Source organism: Artibeus jamaicensis, unplaced genomic scaffold, assembly GCF_021234435.1.
Source record: "Artibeus jamaicensis isolate MK-2021 breed Jamaican fruit bat unplaced genomic scaffold, CSHL_Jam_final contig_64, whole genome shotgun sequence".
NCBI lineage: Eukaryota > Metazoa > Chordata > Mammalia > Chiroptera > Phyllostomidae > Artibeus > Artibeus jamaicensis.
In genome coordinates, this window is record NW_026521911.1 from 10,198,003 (window position 1) to 10,214,328 (window position 16,326).

Genomic DNA, 16,326 nt, shown 5'->3' on the forward strand with positions numbered 1-16,326 from the left:
GCATGCTCAGAAGGATAAGCTAAAAGATTGGGTGAATTGCCAGCTAAAGAAAAATGATTCCAAAATAAATAAACTCTGCAATATCCTTTAAGAGTGCTCTTTAAGCTGAGAAGAGACCTAGTAGTTTTATGCTAACAGAGCAGTCCACTGACAGAGGCGTGTCCTATTTCCCTCTTCTCCTCTTCCGTGGGTTCTATCAGCCACGACCATGATTACTTCTGCACGAATATTGCAGCTACTGTTAACAGTAAACAAAGCAAATGGAGTCTCAGTGTGCAAAACCCAATGACAAATTAGAAAGAATGATACTTGAGTTGACACAGAAAATGGCATTCGGTCACTGCCCATGAATCCTTCAGAACATTACAAAGTCCAGACAGAACTGGAAATAAACTGCTTTTTACCATAACCCAACTGTTGTTTATTATCTCACCGTCCTAAGTCAGAGTGGGATATAAAACTCAAACTCATAGACACAGACAAGAGTATGGCAGTTACCAGAGGGAAGGGTGGGAGATTAGCAAAGGGTATAGAGTGTCAGGTATATGGTGATGGAAGATGATTTGACTTCAGGTGGTGGGCACACAGTGCAATACACAGATCAAGTATCACAGAAGTGTACACTTGAACCCTATATAATCATATTAATCAATGTTACCCCAATACATTTAATTAAAAATAAAATAATATAAAAGGGAAACTTTAAAAGAAACAAAAGAAAAGGACAGCTGTTTGTCAGCCCTTCAAAAAGGAGGAAGTGTATCAGAGGGAGGAGGAGTCCTGGTTAAATGGAACTATCCAAGTGAAAGAGAGGACCCGACTGGGTAGTGTTCCGGGGATTAGTTGGTTGAGAAAACAGAATGGGGGTCAAGAAAGGAGAAACAGAATGAACAGTAAAAGACAGTGGTCTGAACCTAGAAGTCTGGGAGGGAGACATGTAGTGGAAAAATTCAGACCGGATAAAACTGAAGACTGATCTGGCCAATCAATGTTTCTTAAGGCAAAGAGAAAAGATTATTTTTGGTGGGGTACAGACAAGAAACAGAATTATAAATATATCATAAACAATAAAAAATTCCTTAATCTGTCAAAAGGAAGGATAAAGGCAGTAAGAAATAATTAAGAAAGTGACAAGAACTAGTCCTAGGTTTTTTTTTTAAAAAGTGACTATGGGACAGACACAAAGTTATCTTGTCTTAAAAACGAACTTTTTTGCCCTGGATGGTGTAGCTCAGTAGATTGAGCACAGGCCTGCGAACCAGACAATCGCGGTTCGATTCCCAGTCAGGGCACATACTGGGGTTGCAGGCCAGTTCCCTGCAGGCCAGTTCCCAGCAGGGGACGCATGAAAGGCAACCATACGTTGATGTTTCTCTCCCTCTCTCCTTCCCTTCCTTTCTAAAGATAAATAAATAAAATCTTTAAAAAAAAAACAAAACGAACTTTTATAATTTATATATACATAACCTAAAGATAGACTGCTAAATCAAAAACAGATGACTAAATATTTGAGATATACTCCACTCACTTTGAGTGATTATTTAAAAGAGAGAAAAATAGAATATCTATTTACATTTAAGACTCAACAGAAAAGTTTCTTAAAAGGAACATTAAAGAAATGGTGAAGAAATCAAAATTAGACTGTTTCAAATCATAAACAAATGAATACTAAAAAGCTATATTCTTGTAGCTTTTTTTTTCTAAATTGGGGTTGGCAAACTACAGTCCCCGGCCAAATCCAGCCCTCTGACTGTTTTATAACTAAGTATTATTGGAACACAGTCATCCTCATTCATTTATACATTGTTTATGGCTATTTTCTGCTACTTTCTTAACTATACCTTCAGACTTCAGTATCTGTGACACAAACCACATGGCCCACGAAGCCTAAAATATTTATTATCTAGTCCTTTATAGATAGTTTGCCAAACCCTGTTCTAAAAAAGAGAATTCCCCATGTTTTTACCATCTCACAATTCATTTGTTCTCAGGTGGGCAAAGATGCAGATGTAATTCTTACTATGTATCCAGAGGACAGAATTAAATCTGATGACTGTCACACTGTGGCCAGCAATCCACCGAAACCTTTAGACAAGTCTTGTCCTACCCCAGTGCAATGTGGTAAATAATAGGCTCAGAACAACGGTAGGCCTGAGTTCAATTTTTACATCCTCACCTTTTTGTTGAGCTTAAATTCTCTCTCCAAAAAACTGGGATTATGCCTCCATTCTCACACTATTTTTGTGGGGATTAAATGAGATAGTGTCTATGAAAGTGCTTTGTAAATAGTAAAATAATATAAAAGGATAATGCATTATTAGTACATAGACATATATGAAGACAAATTGGTTCAGAGTTAGTTTTTTTCACTATTTTGATTTAGGTTTTCTCACCATCAGAGAGACCTGCTCTTTTAAATAACTTTGTATTATCAAAATTCAATTTAATTCAAGACACACTGACCTCTGGCATGCTACATGCAAGGCACCCACTGGTCATTATACTTTCTAGAGGAAGAAAAATATCTCTAATAGCAATCGAACTTGTTCCATTTGGGTTACAAAGTTTTAAGCAAGGTGTGCATTCAATAGTTCAAAGGGACAGTTATAGTAAAAGTGCTTTTGAAACCTGGTTCTTGTATTATCAATTCTGTTTATATTTCCAGCACTCATTCTAGCTGTAGATCAGGTATATTCTCTAAACTTAATAACCATTAAATTGGCCAGCCTTTGTTCTTAAAACTAAGAGGAGAATTCTTTACAAAGGAATCTTATAAAAGCACATACAAAAAAAAGAAGAGCATATACAGTAACAAATTTTAGTATAAAAAACCTCTAACATTTATGATGTAATGTGTCTTTACACTTTCCAGAGTATATTCACAAGCAAAATTTTTCTGATCCTCAGCACAACCTTAAGGAGAATGTAAGTATGAGTATTCCGTTCTGCAGAGGAAGACATGAAGGCTAAGGAAGAAGAGAACCTTGTCCAGATCACACCACTGGTGAATGGTAAAAGGATCCAGAGTCAGTGCTCTTTCCACTCCACACCCCTGGAGGCAGATGACCCTTTATGATGTATGTAGCACTATAGTACAGAAGCAGTTGCCTGAATCACAGTGCTATGATAGCAGCTGCCACTCATTAAACACTGACCATGTATTATATAGATCTACGTATCTCACATACATCACAAAGATTAAATAAACTGAATACGCATAATAGCCTAGAACTTGACATATAGTAATTAGTCCATTAACAGCAACTATTTGTCTTATTTCCAATTCCTATAACTAGAACCTATGCATTTTTTAAAAGACTTTATTTATTTTTAGAGAAGGGAGGAAGAAAGAGACAGAGAGAAACATCCACATGTTTCTCATCCACATGCAAGGGATAAATCAACTAGTTGCCTCTCATGCATCCTCAATCGGGGACCTGGCCTGCAACCCAGGCCTCTGCCCTGACTGGGAATCAAACCTGCGACCTTTTGGTTCACAGGCCAGCACTCAACCCACTGAGCCACAACAGCCAGGACTAACCTATGCATTTTATTTCCATTATTTAAATTAAAAAACTGAGGTTTGGAAAAGATAGGTAACATGTCCAAGGCTGAGTAACCAGAAAGGGTTAGAAGTCAAGATCCCTGCCTAGATTTGACTAATTCTTTGTCACTGGGATTCATCTGATGTTGAAAGGCCCAAAATTCATGCACGCAAAAATGAAAAGTATGTTATTAAAAGTGATTAAAAAACATTTTCCTGTTACCTTGATTGGCCACGCAGGCAAAAGCTGTAAAAAGTCAGACTTGTAAGGGTAGTCCACCATTGCCAGATTTACCCAGGTTTCAGAGATCCAATCTTTCAAACGCTGAACATCCTGAGAATTTGTTAATGGAGTACATAAGTGAAGGGCTTCAGAAAGCCAATGCAAGCCAGTACCTGAGGATAAAATCACAACACTGACATCTAAAAATCACTGTGCAACATAAGCTTTCATAGATTCTTCACTTGATATTTTAGAAAATTCAATCTTCTATACCATTTCTCCAAGAATACTTTCTCAACATCAGTAAGATATTTTTAGAGCAACTGGATAATCCTTGATAGATAAGCTGCCTATCCTCATGGAGCTCACCAGAATTTATATTCTGAATTATTCCCTGCTTTATACATACCATTGAAATAAATTAATAAATAAACAAACAAAACACTGCAAAGCAATGAATGAGAAGGCACAAACTACAACCATATAAAAAAAATGGATGTACCTGACAAATACACACTGAGCAAAAGACAGCAGACACAAAATTACACAGTATACAATTTCAATGACTAAAAAAATCAACAGCAAGTATAATTAATCGATGGTTTTAGAAGTCAGGATAGTGATTAGTCTGGGAAATGCTGAAGCAGTGAGTGAAAAGGGCACAAGAAGATTTTTTGACAAGATAGTGATTACACTACACATTTGCTTTGTGAAAATTCATCAAACTATGCATTTTGATTTGTGTACTTTTCTGAGTGTTATATTTAAATATGTATGTCATACTCAAATAAAACATTTATAGAAAAGGTGGGAAACATTAAATTTGACAAGTGAAAGACTGAATAAAGCTCACCCGTTCTTGTGAGTCGATTAATGGCATCCCAGGAACTGCGGATGCTCTCAGAACAATTTGGGCCACTTTTCCTAAAATCTGTAGTTACAATTTCCATAAATACACCACAAGGTACTAGATCCTCAAATTGCCAGATAGGGGCAGAGGCTGCAAGAGCTCTAAATGGTCATAAAACACGGAAAGAGAAAAGAAAAAAAATGTAACTCATCATCAAGTTTTAAAATTGACACTGATATTGAAAAAAATGATGATAAAATAATTGATAGCTGTTAATGAGATAGAAACTAGAAATCTCAGTATAATAAAACAGAACATATTTTACCCAAACTAAATCTCTAGGTTTGCCTTGACAACCACTTAGAAGTTCTCCTGTCCAACATAAATGCATTTACCCAGCCACCACATGAGGATATTTCATCCTGAACCAGGCTGCAAGCATGCCACCGTAAGAGCCCCCCAGGGCAATGACAGGTTGATTTGCAGCTCCCGGGATTGTCCTTTTCAAGTGTTTGATTAACTCTCCAAAATCAGCCAGAGCTTGTTCTGAAGTCAGAAAATTCAAGTGCCTGGAATCCTTAAAAAAATAAAAATAACAAAGAACACGGGTATGAGTGTGCAGATAATAGCAGCTTAGGCATAGTGCAGATCCAGAAAAAAGCCAGAGTCAGATAAATTTTCTCCAAATAGAATTTCTAGATAATTGAGTTAAAATGTCTGTTCAAAGCCACAGCAATGCTAATTTAAAGTGATTTCAAGTTTGTGGAAAGAACATAATATATTTTGCATTCAGATATAATTTCTATTAAATGCTATGTACCAAAGATCTTGTTGAGGTTATAAAAACAATATAACATATAACAGCAAACGTAATGGGATACAATGTTAAGCTTAACAGACAACTGCTGTATTATAACTTTTATTTCAAATCTGTAAACATTTAAAATGGATAATACATAGGCAAAGGTAAGCTACATCCTGTGGAAAATTGAAGTAAGAATCACTAGCAAAAATAAAATTCACTCTATCAGAAAAATTACTATGTCTGACATACCAACAACTGAAACAGACTAGGATGTCTGTTATAAACAGCTATAAGATTAAAGTAAAAACAAAGAAAGAAAATAAACACCCCTGGCTAGTTTTTTTATCTCAGTGGACTGAACTCAGGCCTATGAACCAAAAAGGGTCACTGGTTTGCTTCCCAGTCAGGGCACATGCCTGGGTTGCAGGCAAGAGGCAACCACACATTGATGTTTGTCTCCCTTTCTCCTTCCCTTCCCCTCTCCCTAAAAATAAATAAATAAAATCTTAAAAATAAAATTAAAAAAACAACCTTCAGGCGTTATAAAACAGCAACACGAGACACAGAGAGCTCAGAGAAGGACACTCATAGAGTAAGTTCCATGACCATCTAGGTCTCTGCCCAGGGGCCATTTTCCCACTGCAGTGTAGGGAGGTGAAGTTCAAACAGAGTCTTGCTAAGCTAGAAAGACTAATGAGGTATCTCCCTTTATAAGGTGAAGCCTAATTCCTCTATTTTTAAACTTGGGCTGGACTTAGTGACTTGTTTCTAACAGATAGAATGTGACAGAAATGCTTTGTCACTTCCAATCTTAGGTCATAAAAAGCACAGTAGTTTCACCTTGCTCTTCCCATTGTCAACTTTGAGGGAAGTTGGGTACCATGTTGAGAGGCTCCTTAAGCAGGCCTTTGTAGAAACCCGGGGGAGACGAGCTCAAGCCTCTTGCTAACACCCAGTACCAGTCTGTCACTTACGTGGACCCTCCATGAGAGGAGAGGGACCTCCTGCCCCAGGCAAGCCTTCGGATGACTGCACCACCAGCTGACATCTTAATTTCACAAGACCCCCTGAAACAGAACCACCTAGCTGAGTCACTCTTAATTCCTGTGAGATAATAAATGGCGGCTGTTGTTTTAGGCTACCAAGGTGTGAGGAAATAGGTACACAGTGATTGGTAACTGCTATGGCTGCAGACCTCTTTGAGGCTACCCTATTTGGCCTTCACGCTTTGGTCTCACCACTCTGTTTGACTCCTCCCATCATCTGGCACATCGGATCACACAGTTCCCATCGTTCTATGTGTGTCAGCTACTCCTTCAGCCTTCTGACTTCCTACCTCCCCCTCACTGTCTGGCACTACCCCTCACTTTGTTTTCACAGCACTTGTATTCTTGAGAGAACTTTTTTTTCCAATTCTGGAATATCTGTAATATCCCCCAAGTGACTGAGGAATTTGTTAGCACACAAAGAGAAGAAGTTTATCACAGAGAGCTCTTAGCTCCATTTTATTGACAATGTATGAACCATAGGGACCTAGGAGAGGAGGTATGTTTGTATCTGCCACAAGCTAACTACTTCCCAATGGTTTCAGGACTTGTCATCTCCCCTAATCAGATAATTATGCAAAACAATGAGTTAAACAATAGATTTTCCCATACAGCCCAACAAATATCAACAAGTTGTTCTCCTTTTCATTTATAACATAAAAAATTTTCATTTATCTATAAGATAAGATAATAAAGCCTCAGAGAACAAAAATTTAAAATATTTTAAAACAGGCAGCTGCAAAAAGTAATTGACCCCCAAGATCTTCTAACTCAGAGTTTCCCAAAAACATGGTATGTGTACACTGGTGGTATGTATAATGTTCTTGGGTACTACACATTTTTAATTTCATGTGTTTTAATATAATTTAGAAAAAATAACCAGTACATGAAACCCTTGTTAAGACAGTGCTAAGTTTGTAAAGTGAGCTGTTTAAAGGAAAATATTATGTAAATAATAGTACAGATGGCAAAATCATATAGCCAGAAGCACAAGGATATTACCAGAATGACTCAGTTGAAGAAAAAGTGTGCTGGTTTATTAGGTATAAATGACAGGGATATTATATAAAGCCTTTGTTAAGGTAGTACTAGGGTTGAAAAGTGAACTGCTTAAGGGAAAGCATTAATAAACAACAGCATAGATGACAAAAATCACATAGCCAGAATCACAAGGATATCACTGAAATGACACAGCTGAGCAAAAGGTGTCCTGGTTTATCAGGTGTAGAGTCTATGGCCAAGGCCCAAGCTCCTTGTGAGAACAGGAAAGGCCAAAAGGGAATCCAAGTGGCCAGCTGGCCTCAATGAATCATAGAGATTGTCCTCATTTTACTGACAAGCACCTAATTTAATGAGCATTTCACTTCTCATTATATTTTTCCTAGTGGTGGACCCAATAATTTACTGACATTTTAGAAACAATGAAGAGTTTTCCCCACAGTCTCTGCAGCCATAGATTAAGACTCACCTGGGAAGACTAGCCTCATCACACTGATTTAAAGACTGATCAGTGTTAGAAATAATAACAATATAGTATTAAAAAGTCTCCATCTTATAAATAAAGGTGAAAGAAAAATACAAATTATTGAAATTTCAAGCAGTACTAGTTAAACCTATTATTTATTTCTTACAGGGGGACTGTAATTAGAAAATGTTGTAAATTTTTAAAAACCTTTAAACTTAAAAGTAAATAGTATATTTACCTTGAAAGAGTTGGCACCAAAAGGTAGCGACTTTCCATAGTATCTGTGTTCAGCAAACACCAACATAGCTTTCAGTTCCTCAGCCACGTCCCACATGAACCCCTAGGAAGAATTTACAAATTCAGAGGATAAAATCAGGATATGAAAGAAATCATTAAATTCTTTGCAAATCATATGAAACAAATGTTAAATCAGACCAAAAAGAGCTAACAACTGCATAATTTATATTTATTCTGCAGATAAATGACATAATTGATGTTTCACTGTTGCACATGAATCTTACACTGTATTATAATGAAACAACTAAAAATCACTCCAACTTGTTGAACCATGCTTTATTCCAACACTCATTATTCTGACACTCTAGCCATAAAATCAACATTCTGTTTAGAATAGTATTCAAACTGTACTGTGTGCCATACAGTCTAAGAAAAAGCTGAGGATATCTAAGTTCACTGACTACTCTTAGACATTTACAACATAAAAGACAAAACAGTACAAATAAGCATACTGGATTCATTTGGGTTTTTATATTAATCTTATTTACATAAAAAGAAATAGTAACTAGCAATAGCTAATAAACTGCTTGCAACATGTCAGGCACTGTTGTAAACATTTTATATAGTATCAATTCACTTAATTTTTACAACAATCCATGAGCTATGCATTTTGATTACTCCCACTGTACAGACAAGGTCACTGAGGCACAAGAGTTTAAATAACCTGCCATGGTCACACGGCTAGAAGTGGCAGCACTAAAATTCACACATGGGCTGTCTGGCTCCGGAGCACAATCACCCAGGGTTGTAAGACATTCTTATTTCCACAGACACTGCTGGTCATCATTAATCAGTCACTGCAATTTTTCACTCATATCAGTGGAGTCCTCAGAATGTTCTCAACAAAGCATTCTAGGCAGCCAACAAGCACCGATTACATTTAGATTCAGCATACATTCAAACTATTTGTCATCCCTACTGCAGATTTTCGCTTTTAATGTGCTGCTCCTCCCTAACAAAGATTAAGAAATTCTAAAAGTTTGTGTTTTGATCAATAATGACAATTAAAAGAGCTGTATGTGTGTAAAAATGAAGAATTTGACCTGATATCTGTGATGATCTCAATAACCTCACTTCTCCCTACTGTGATCAACACCCTACTCATTCCTGCCATTTATCTCTAGACCCTGTAACACCCAGCTCAAGGGCATCATCCTCTGCCTGCCACACCCTGGCGGTGCTTATCGCTCCCTCCTCTAAACACCACTGAGCTAGGTACAGATCTCTATTACTGAGATGCAATATTTGCTTACATGTGTGTCTTACCCTTACCAGACTATGAGATTATTAAAGGTAAGGACCATCCATCATAGCAGCCAGACCTCTGTGGACTTGACCCCAGACACTGAGAGGGAGCAATCCACTTGACCTGATTCACATTGTAATAAGTGATTATCTGCCTTGACTTTAGGGGTATCTTTATTTTTCAAAAGAAGTCCATGTAATATAATAATGTTTAATAACATTATACACCAGGATTGTGCTGGGAACCTGATTCTTTAAGCACCTAATAACTATATAAGCTAAACATTCTTATTATACCCATATAACAGATGAGAAAGCTGAGGCACTGAATAAGAAACGTGCCCAGAGTCACACAGCATAATGGCAAAACCAAAATGTGTACCTTATCAGAATCTTATTCAAACCTTATCACTAGCCTGAAGTCTTCACTCTTGACTACTTTGATATCCTGCCTCTCCATAAATGAATGTCCAGAATATGTGAATACGTAACTGAACACCTTAGGAAGTGTGAAAAGGTGTGTAGGGCTGGGGAAGGACCAGCATCTGTCCCTCCAGGATCTGGCTCTGTCTAGCCAGTCCTCTGGAATGCTGCTCCTACACTGTCTACTCCCTTCCACCACTTCTGAGGTCAGACTCCCCAACAAGCCTTCAGTCCACTGCAGCGCCAGTGAGACCAGCGGGGGCTGGGAGAGGCAGGAACAGCCCCCAGCCTATGATACAGAAGAACAGGAGCTGGGGACATCCCTGGACTGGAGAAGCTGCCCTGTGGCCTTGGCACAAAAGGGAAGTCACACAGAAAGAGAAAGGCAGACAAGGCAGACTCAGTTGTTTCACAGAATACCAGGGCAGGCATCTGACAGAAAGTAAGTTCTGATTTCACTCGTCTCTGATCTAAGAGAGTAGCTATCCTAGCTTCTCATTTCTCAGGGAATTGTTTTATTTTCATGTAACATATTTATACCCTTCACATTACTAAGGAAATAATCAGAAATGTGGCAGACAATAACACAGTATAACTGGGTTCATATCTTTGCTTTCAGTTTAGTTCAGTTCAACATTTACTGAGACATCCTGAATACCAGGTACAATGTCAGACATTTACAGTGGAGAAGATAGGATTCAACCCCCACTTTAACATAATTCACATCTAGGTTTTTGGTAGAATGGTCACATTTTCCAGTCACAGCTCTGGCACTAAACTAAGTTTTGTTAATGAATTTAAGTATTATTATAAAATATAATAGACAATATGATAAAGAAAACAAGCTAACAGCTATACCATCTTTCACTCTCATAAGAGAAATGGTAAAACAGAAAAGCTAAATTAAAACATAACTACAGCTTTACCCTTCTCTATTCCTATTTGAAAATTAAACTTGTATTTTTTTTCATTTACATTGGCTTTAGTCAGGTTTTACTCATTCATTCATTTAACAAGTATTTATTGAGCATGTACTATATGCCTAACAGTCCTGGACTCTGAAAATATAATACTCAACAAAGATACAAAAATTTGTGCCTCTGTAAAATAACTATATGCCATAATATTTCTATTCCCATTTCCCTCATATCCTTGTTTACACTAGAAAAAGTTGGTATTTATAAGAAAAATCTTTTAAAATTCAATTGTCCAAATATAGTATTTAATTCTGTTCATGCATAATTCTTTAAGGCTGAACATGCAGGCTTATTGGGTATCTGTATTTATTCTTTTGTGAACTGCCTATTCACATTATTTTGCTGTTTTTCTATTGAATTTATTTTGTTGTTTCTTAAAGAACTTCACAATTAAGTGCAGTAATATTTGGTCACATATACTGCAAAATATCTTTCTAGTGTATAATGATAAAAGATAAACAAAGCATAGGAATTTTACAAATCTGTACATACCGTATTGTTGCAAAACCAGATAATGTCCCCTTCATTACCAGTGTAGAAAAGTATGGACCCACCCTCTTTCTGCCAGTGCTGAGCAGCTATTAGGTAACGCTGTTTAAAAGTTTTATCAGTCTTAAATCCAAAATGATCAACCTATGACAAAAACAAAATAGATGAAACACATATTACAAAGGAAAATAATTAAATGAGATCAACGAAAAAGTAATTAAATTTATTCTTTTATTAAAATCCAACTATGCTACAAAAATTACAAAAAATTAAACTTCAACTGATTTTATTAGTAGTAGCAATATAAATACTGTTATTTTCTTTATATTATAACATAAAGTAATGTTACTGGTGGTCAAGATTTTCAGTATAAGAGTAAAGACACACCTATAAAATCAATTTGCTACTTTAAAACACAATAATGTTAAAAGTAAATGAGAAATACTGATGTCAACCTATTAATTTTGTAAAATTTTTATCAAATTAATTGGAGTGAGACTGGTTATTATGAATTCTTCAAGTGCACAATTCTATAATACACCATCTGCATATTGTACTGTGTGTTTACCACCCAAAGTCAAGCCTGCTTTGATCTCCATTTATTTCCCTTTTAATCGCTTCTACCTCCCCCCACCCCACATTTCCCTTAGTAATTACCATATATTATCTGTGTCCATGAGTTTTTGCTGTTTTGTTTGTTTGTTTGTTTGTTTTTGCTTAATCCCTCACCTTTTCCACTTAGCCCCTCAAAACTGTCAGTTGGTTTTCTGTATTTATGAGTCTGGTTCTATTTTGTGAACCAATTTTTAAAATACAGCTACCCTTTAACTAAATTTTCTTTATTCAAACTATCAATATCAAAATTAAAAACTAAACAGAACCCTGACAAGGTCTACAAATACTGTCACTCCAGTAACACTTGACAATTTAAGGACCAGCAATCTGGTGTCTGACCATCACCCACTAAAAGAAACAAGGGCTCATTTGTAATGTGTCTGACTGACATTTGGGACAAGAAAGCTAAGAGATAAAGCTATATGCATCTTGCTGCTCAAGGAAGCAAGGACGTGCTCAAAAAGTAATGGAGTTATGTCTAACAGACATAGGAACCAACTACAAGATACTATCATGGAGTAAAGTTTAATGAACTGAACAGAAAACAAACTGAATGCAAATAAGAATTATGACTGATTAAATACTCAATTCATGAAAATCCTTAGTCCCTGAGGATATCAAAAAGGAGAAAGCAAGACAAATGTTCACTTGTCACCATAAAATGTTTATTAAACCAACTCCTTTGAAATTGGGAATAAAAAAGGTAAAGAACTCAACATTTAACCTGTCTTTTCAGCAGAATTGTATTTCACAGTACTAAACAGTCCCAGTTGATGAAAAAGAGTCCTATTTAATCAAATGTCAGCTATCGTAGAAGGAATGACAATTAGAAAAATGATAGTTTTGTAAACACTAATGAAGTTACTGATTCAGGCAAAAATTGTAAAACAGCATGAAAAGCATTAGGAGAATGGATAACAGGGAAATAGACATTCATATTAGTGCAAAAGTCGTATCACAGAAAGTTCTCTCTTTTCACAAAGGGAACCTGTACCTTCACAACATAAGGATCAGACCATCATCACCTTACTTTATACTGATCAATGTGAGTCAGCCTCACTGACAGGCAGGCAGGGGCTATGTATCACTTCACATGGTACAGCACAAAACACAAATCACCTAGGATGAATTCCTGACAAAAATGTTCAACTGCATCTTGCTTCAGCCTTTAGATCTAATTTCCAGTTTCCAGGAAATACACAGGGTAAAAGAGTTAGCTGAAGACATTCTACAGAGGCAATCAGAAAAATCCTAGGGTGGGACATTATACAAGAAAATGGCAAGGCAATGTCATTAAAAGAGAACTATTTAATTTTAAAAAAACATATGCACCCCTATGTTCAGTGCAGCATTATTTACAATAATCAAAATATAACAGCAACCCCAGTGCTCATCAATAGACGAGTGGATAAAAAAGTGGTAGTACACACATACAATGAAATATTACTCAGCTATAAAAAATAAAATTTTACTATTTGCAACAGCATGGATATATCTAGATGGTCTTATGCTAAGTGAAATAAGTCAGAGAAGACAAATGCCATACAATTTCACTTACATTTGGAATCTAAAGAACAAAATAAAATAGAAACAGACTCATAGCTAGAGGGAAGAGAAGGCAGAGGGATAGTGATACCAGATGAAAAAGCTGAAAGGACTGAAAAATACTAATTGGAAGTTACAAAACAGTCACAGGAATGTGGACTACAGCATGGGAAGTAAAGTCAATAATGTAATAACTCTGTATGATACCACATAAAAATATCAGATTACTGTATAAAGTATATGATTGGCCATTATGCCACATCTGAAACATACAAAAGTGTTGAATGTAAACTTAAACTGAAAAATGAAATTTAAAACATTCAAGAAATACAAATAAAAATTGAGAAAGAGAATACATGATCCACTGAAGAAAACAGGCTGTCTTTAGCTGAGTGATTCAGAGAAGCGGGGAAGATAAAGCTCCGTGAAATACAGCATCATTCCAGCACATGGCTTGCTTTGTTGCCACTTAAATTGCTCACCTATAATTGCTAGAGATAAACTGCAATCAAATTATAGTACCTTCTATATTTTTGCCAACTGTGTTTGATCATAGTGAAATTATCCAAAAGGTAACTTTGCTTGCTTTACTGCCTCAGTGGGAACTGGCACTGGACTACTGGAGGGACAGGATGATGGCAAGTGTTGTTCCCTGGTGAGGGAGCTTTTCTCTCCTCTGCACAGGACTGAGCAACTAACTAAGCTCCTGCCTCTGTGACTGACAACCACATAGGGAAGCAGGAGTTTACTCTGCCCTCTTCCTCAAAGCATTACCCTCGGGCTTACTGGCTTCAATGTGGAGTCATATTCTAGTAGCTCAGTTGTCACTGAGTCACATCTGATGATTATTTAGGTAGAGCTAGCCTGCTGCAGCTAAACCTTCTAAACAACATTATAAGGAAAGTGTTTAAACTACTTGAGAAAATAAATCACTTTTAAGCACTTTTAAAAAACAGACTGTTTGGATTAAGTAAATTTTAAGGAACATCATAACCAGATGCAATGCACGATTCCAGGTTATATCTGGGTTGAACAAAGAGATATAGTGATGATTTAGGGACAATCAGGTTAATTTCAATGTGGACTAGGTATTAGATGGCAGTTAAGAATGTATTAATTTTGTTAGAAGTGATCATATTATTTTAGCTACGTAAGAAAAATTTATTTTTACAGCTGTACATGGAAGAATTTAGAGACAGAATGTCATATTGTATATAATTTTTGCTGAAGTTTTTTCAAGTAAAAGTAAATAAAATGAATTAAAAAAATAAATCTCTACTGAGAGAACAAAAACACCGAATACTGAGACCTTCCAAGAAGGATAATTAAAAATGTCAAAAATAATAAAAATGACAACAATGTTAAACTTAAATTGAACTTCGAATATATATATTTTGCAATTTCCCTTCTGCTTAATATAAACTTACCACTTAAAATATAATCATCAAGTCCTATCTCGATAAGGGTCCTGTACAACTACTGACACTTACAGTTACCCCACAGCAGAGCTCCACTGAGCCTTTAGGGTCAAAGGGGTTGAATTCCCTGGTGATTTGAGGGACGTGAGTGAGAACACAGTGACTGGTCTAGAGCGCACAGGAGCTGATCCAAGTGCTGCTCAAGCCCCCTGGGGCAGGAGTTGGCTCTGACCTAACCCAGACCCTGCAAGACCTCCCAGGCTATTCTGAATCAGACGGGACTCCCAGTCCCGCTACATCTACACATACCCACCACATTCATAGTATGGGTCCCAAAGTGCATGTTCTTCACAATGCACCTAATTGCATACTTCTCAGTGTCCATGATATGTGCCATATGTGGTCCTATTCTGATGTAAAAATCGCCTACATTCAGGAAAATAAGTAGTTTGTATAGGATAGATATGTATAATAATGATATCCACGAGCTAAAAACCCCTTCCATTATATGTTAATTCACTAAATCATTCATCGATATTGCATGAGCCAAGTACTTGTTCTGGGCCAAGTAGTAAGTTAAGCAACAGGATAAAGAGTTGGCTGAGCCACAAGTGCCTCATTTAACTTAAAATAATTCAACTACACCCACTCAGCCTAAAAATACAAGAGAGCAAGAGAGTTCTCCAGGTGAGATCCTTGGAGGAAGAGCATCACCTCGAAACCTGTTAGAAGTGCAAATCCTCTGGCTGAATCCCAGACCTACCAAAGCAGAAACTGTGGGAGAACCCAGGAATCTGTATTTTAAAAGCCCTCCAGGTACTGCTGATGTACAGCTAAAATTTTGAGAACCACTGAATGAGCATAAACTCCAAAATTAGATACAAATCTGCTACTCTTGTATCAGTCTAGATTTTAAAATCCTTCTCATACTCAAAGCATTTCACCATGCTGAAGAAGACTGGTGTTTGAAGATGTGAATTTCCACCCAACACTGCCTCCAAATACCAGCCACCTACATCATTTAAAGTTCAACAGAAAAAAAACATTATCTTCACTACAAAGGAAGAAAGACTGGTGGTGCTGCATTTAAAGAAAGGAAGCACATGGCTCTCCAACAAGACACCTTCCTGCGGGATTTTCAAAGATAACTTTGCCACAATGCTTTTCACCTTACCCTCTGACTTTAGAACCTAGCCTTCTTGTAAAATGCGACATGGCTGTATCCTTAAAAGTAGCCCACACAGTTCAATAATCCAGGTTACAAATTTAAAAACATGGGTATTTGTTTGTACATATCATGTTAAATGTAAATGGCAAAAAATTCTTGCCAGAAGAAAAGCTTCCATCTAGAAAAACTGGGGCCACACGAACTTCAGAACCAGAG

At 36.7% G+C, this 16,326-nt stretch overlaps 1 protein-coding gene across 3 annotated transcripts in view; it reads right to left on the reverse strand.

The window, feature by feature from the left end:
* PRCP (prolylcarboxypeptidase) overlaps positions 1-16,326 on the reverse strand; it is a 65,005-nt gene that overhangs the window by 21,830 nt on the left and 26,849 nt on the right. For all 3 annotated transcript variants that reach the window (XM_037165528.2, XM_037165529.2, XM_037165531.2), the window contains 5 exons: positions 11,368-11,508; positions 8,172-8,273; positions 5,013-5,194; positions 4,621-4,778; positions 3,768-3,940 (listed from right to left, as the gene is read on the reverse strand). In XM_037165528.2, the coding sequence (XP_037021423.2) occupies positions 3,768-3,940; positions 4,621-4,778; positions 5,013-5,194; positions 8,172-8,273; positions 11,368-11,508 (756 nt within the window). The remainder of the gene's footprint in view (positions 1-3,767; positions 3,941-4,620; positions 4,779-5,012; positions 5,195-8,171; positions 8,274-11,367; positions 11,509-16,326) is intronic.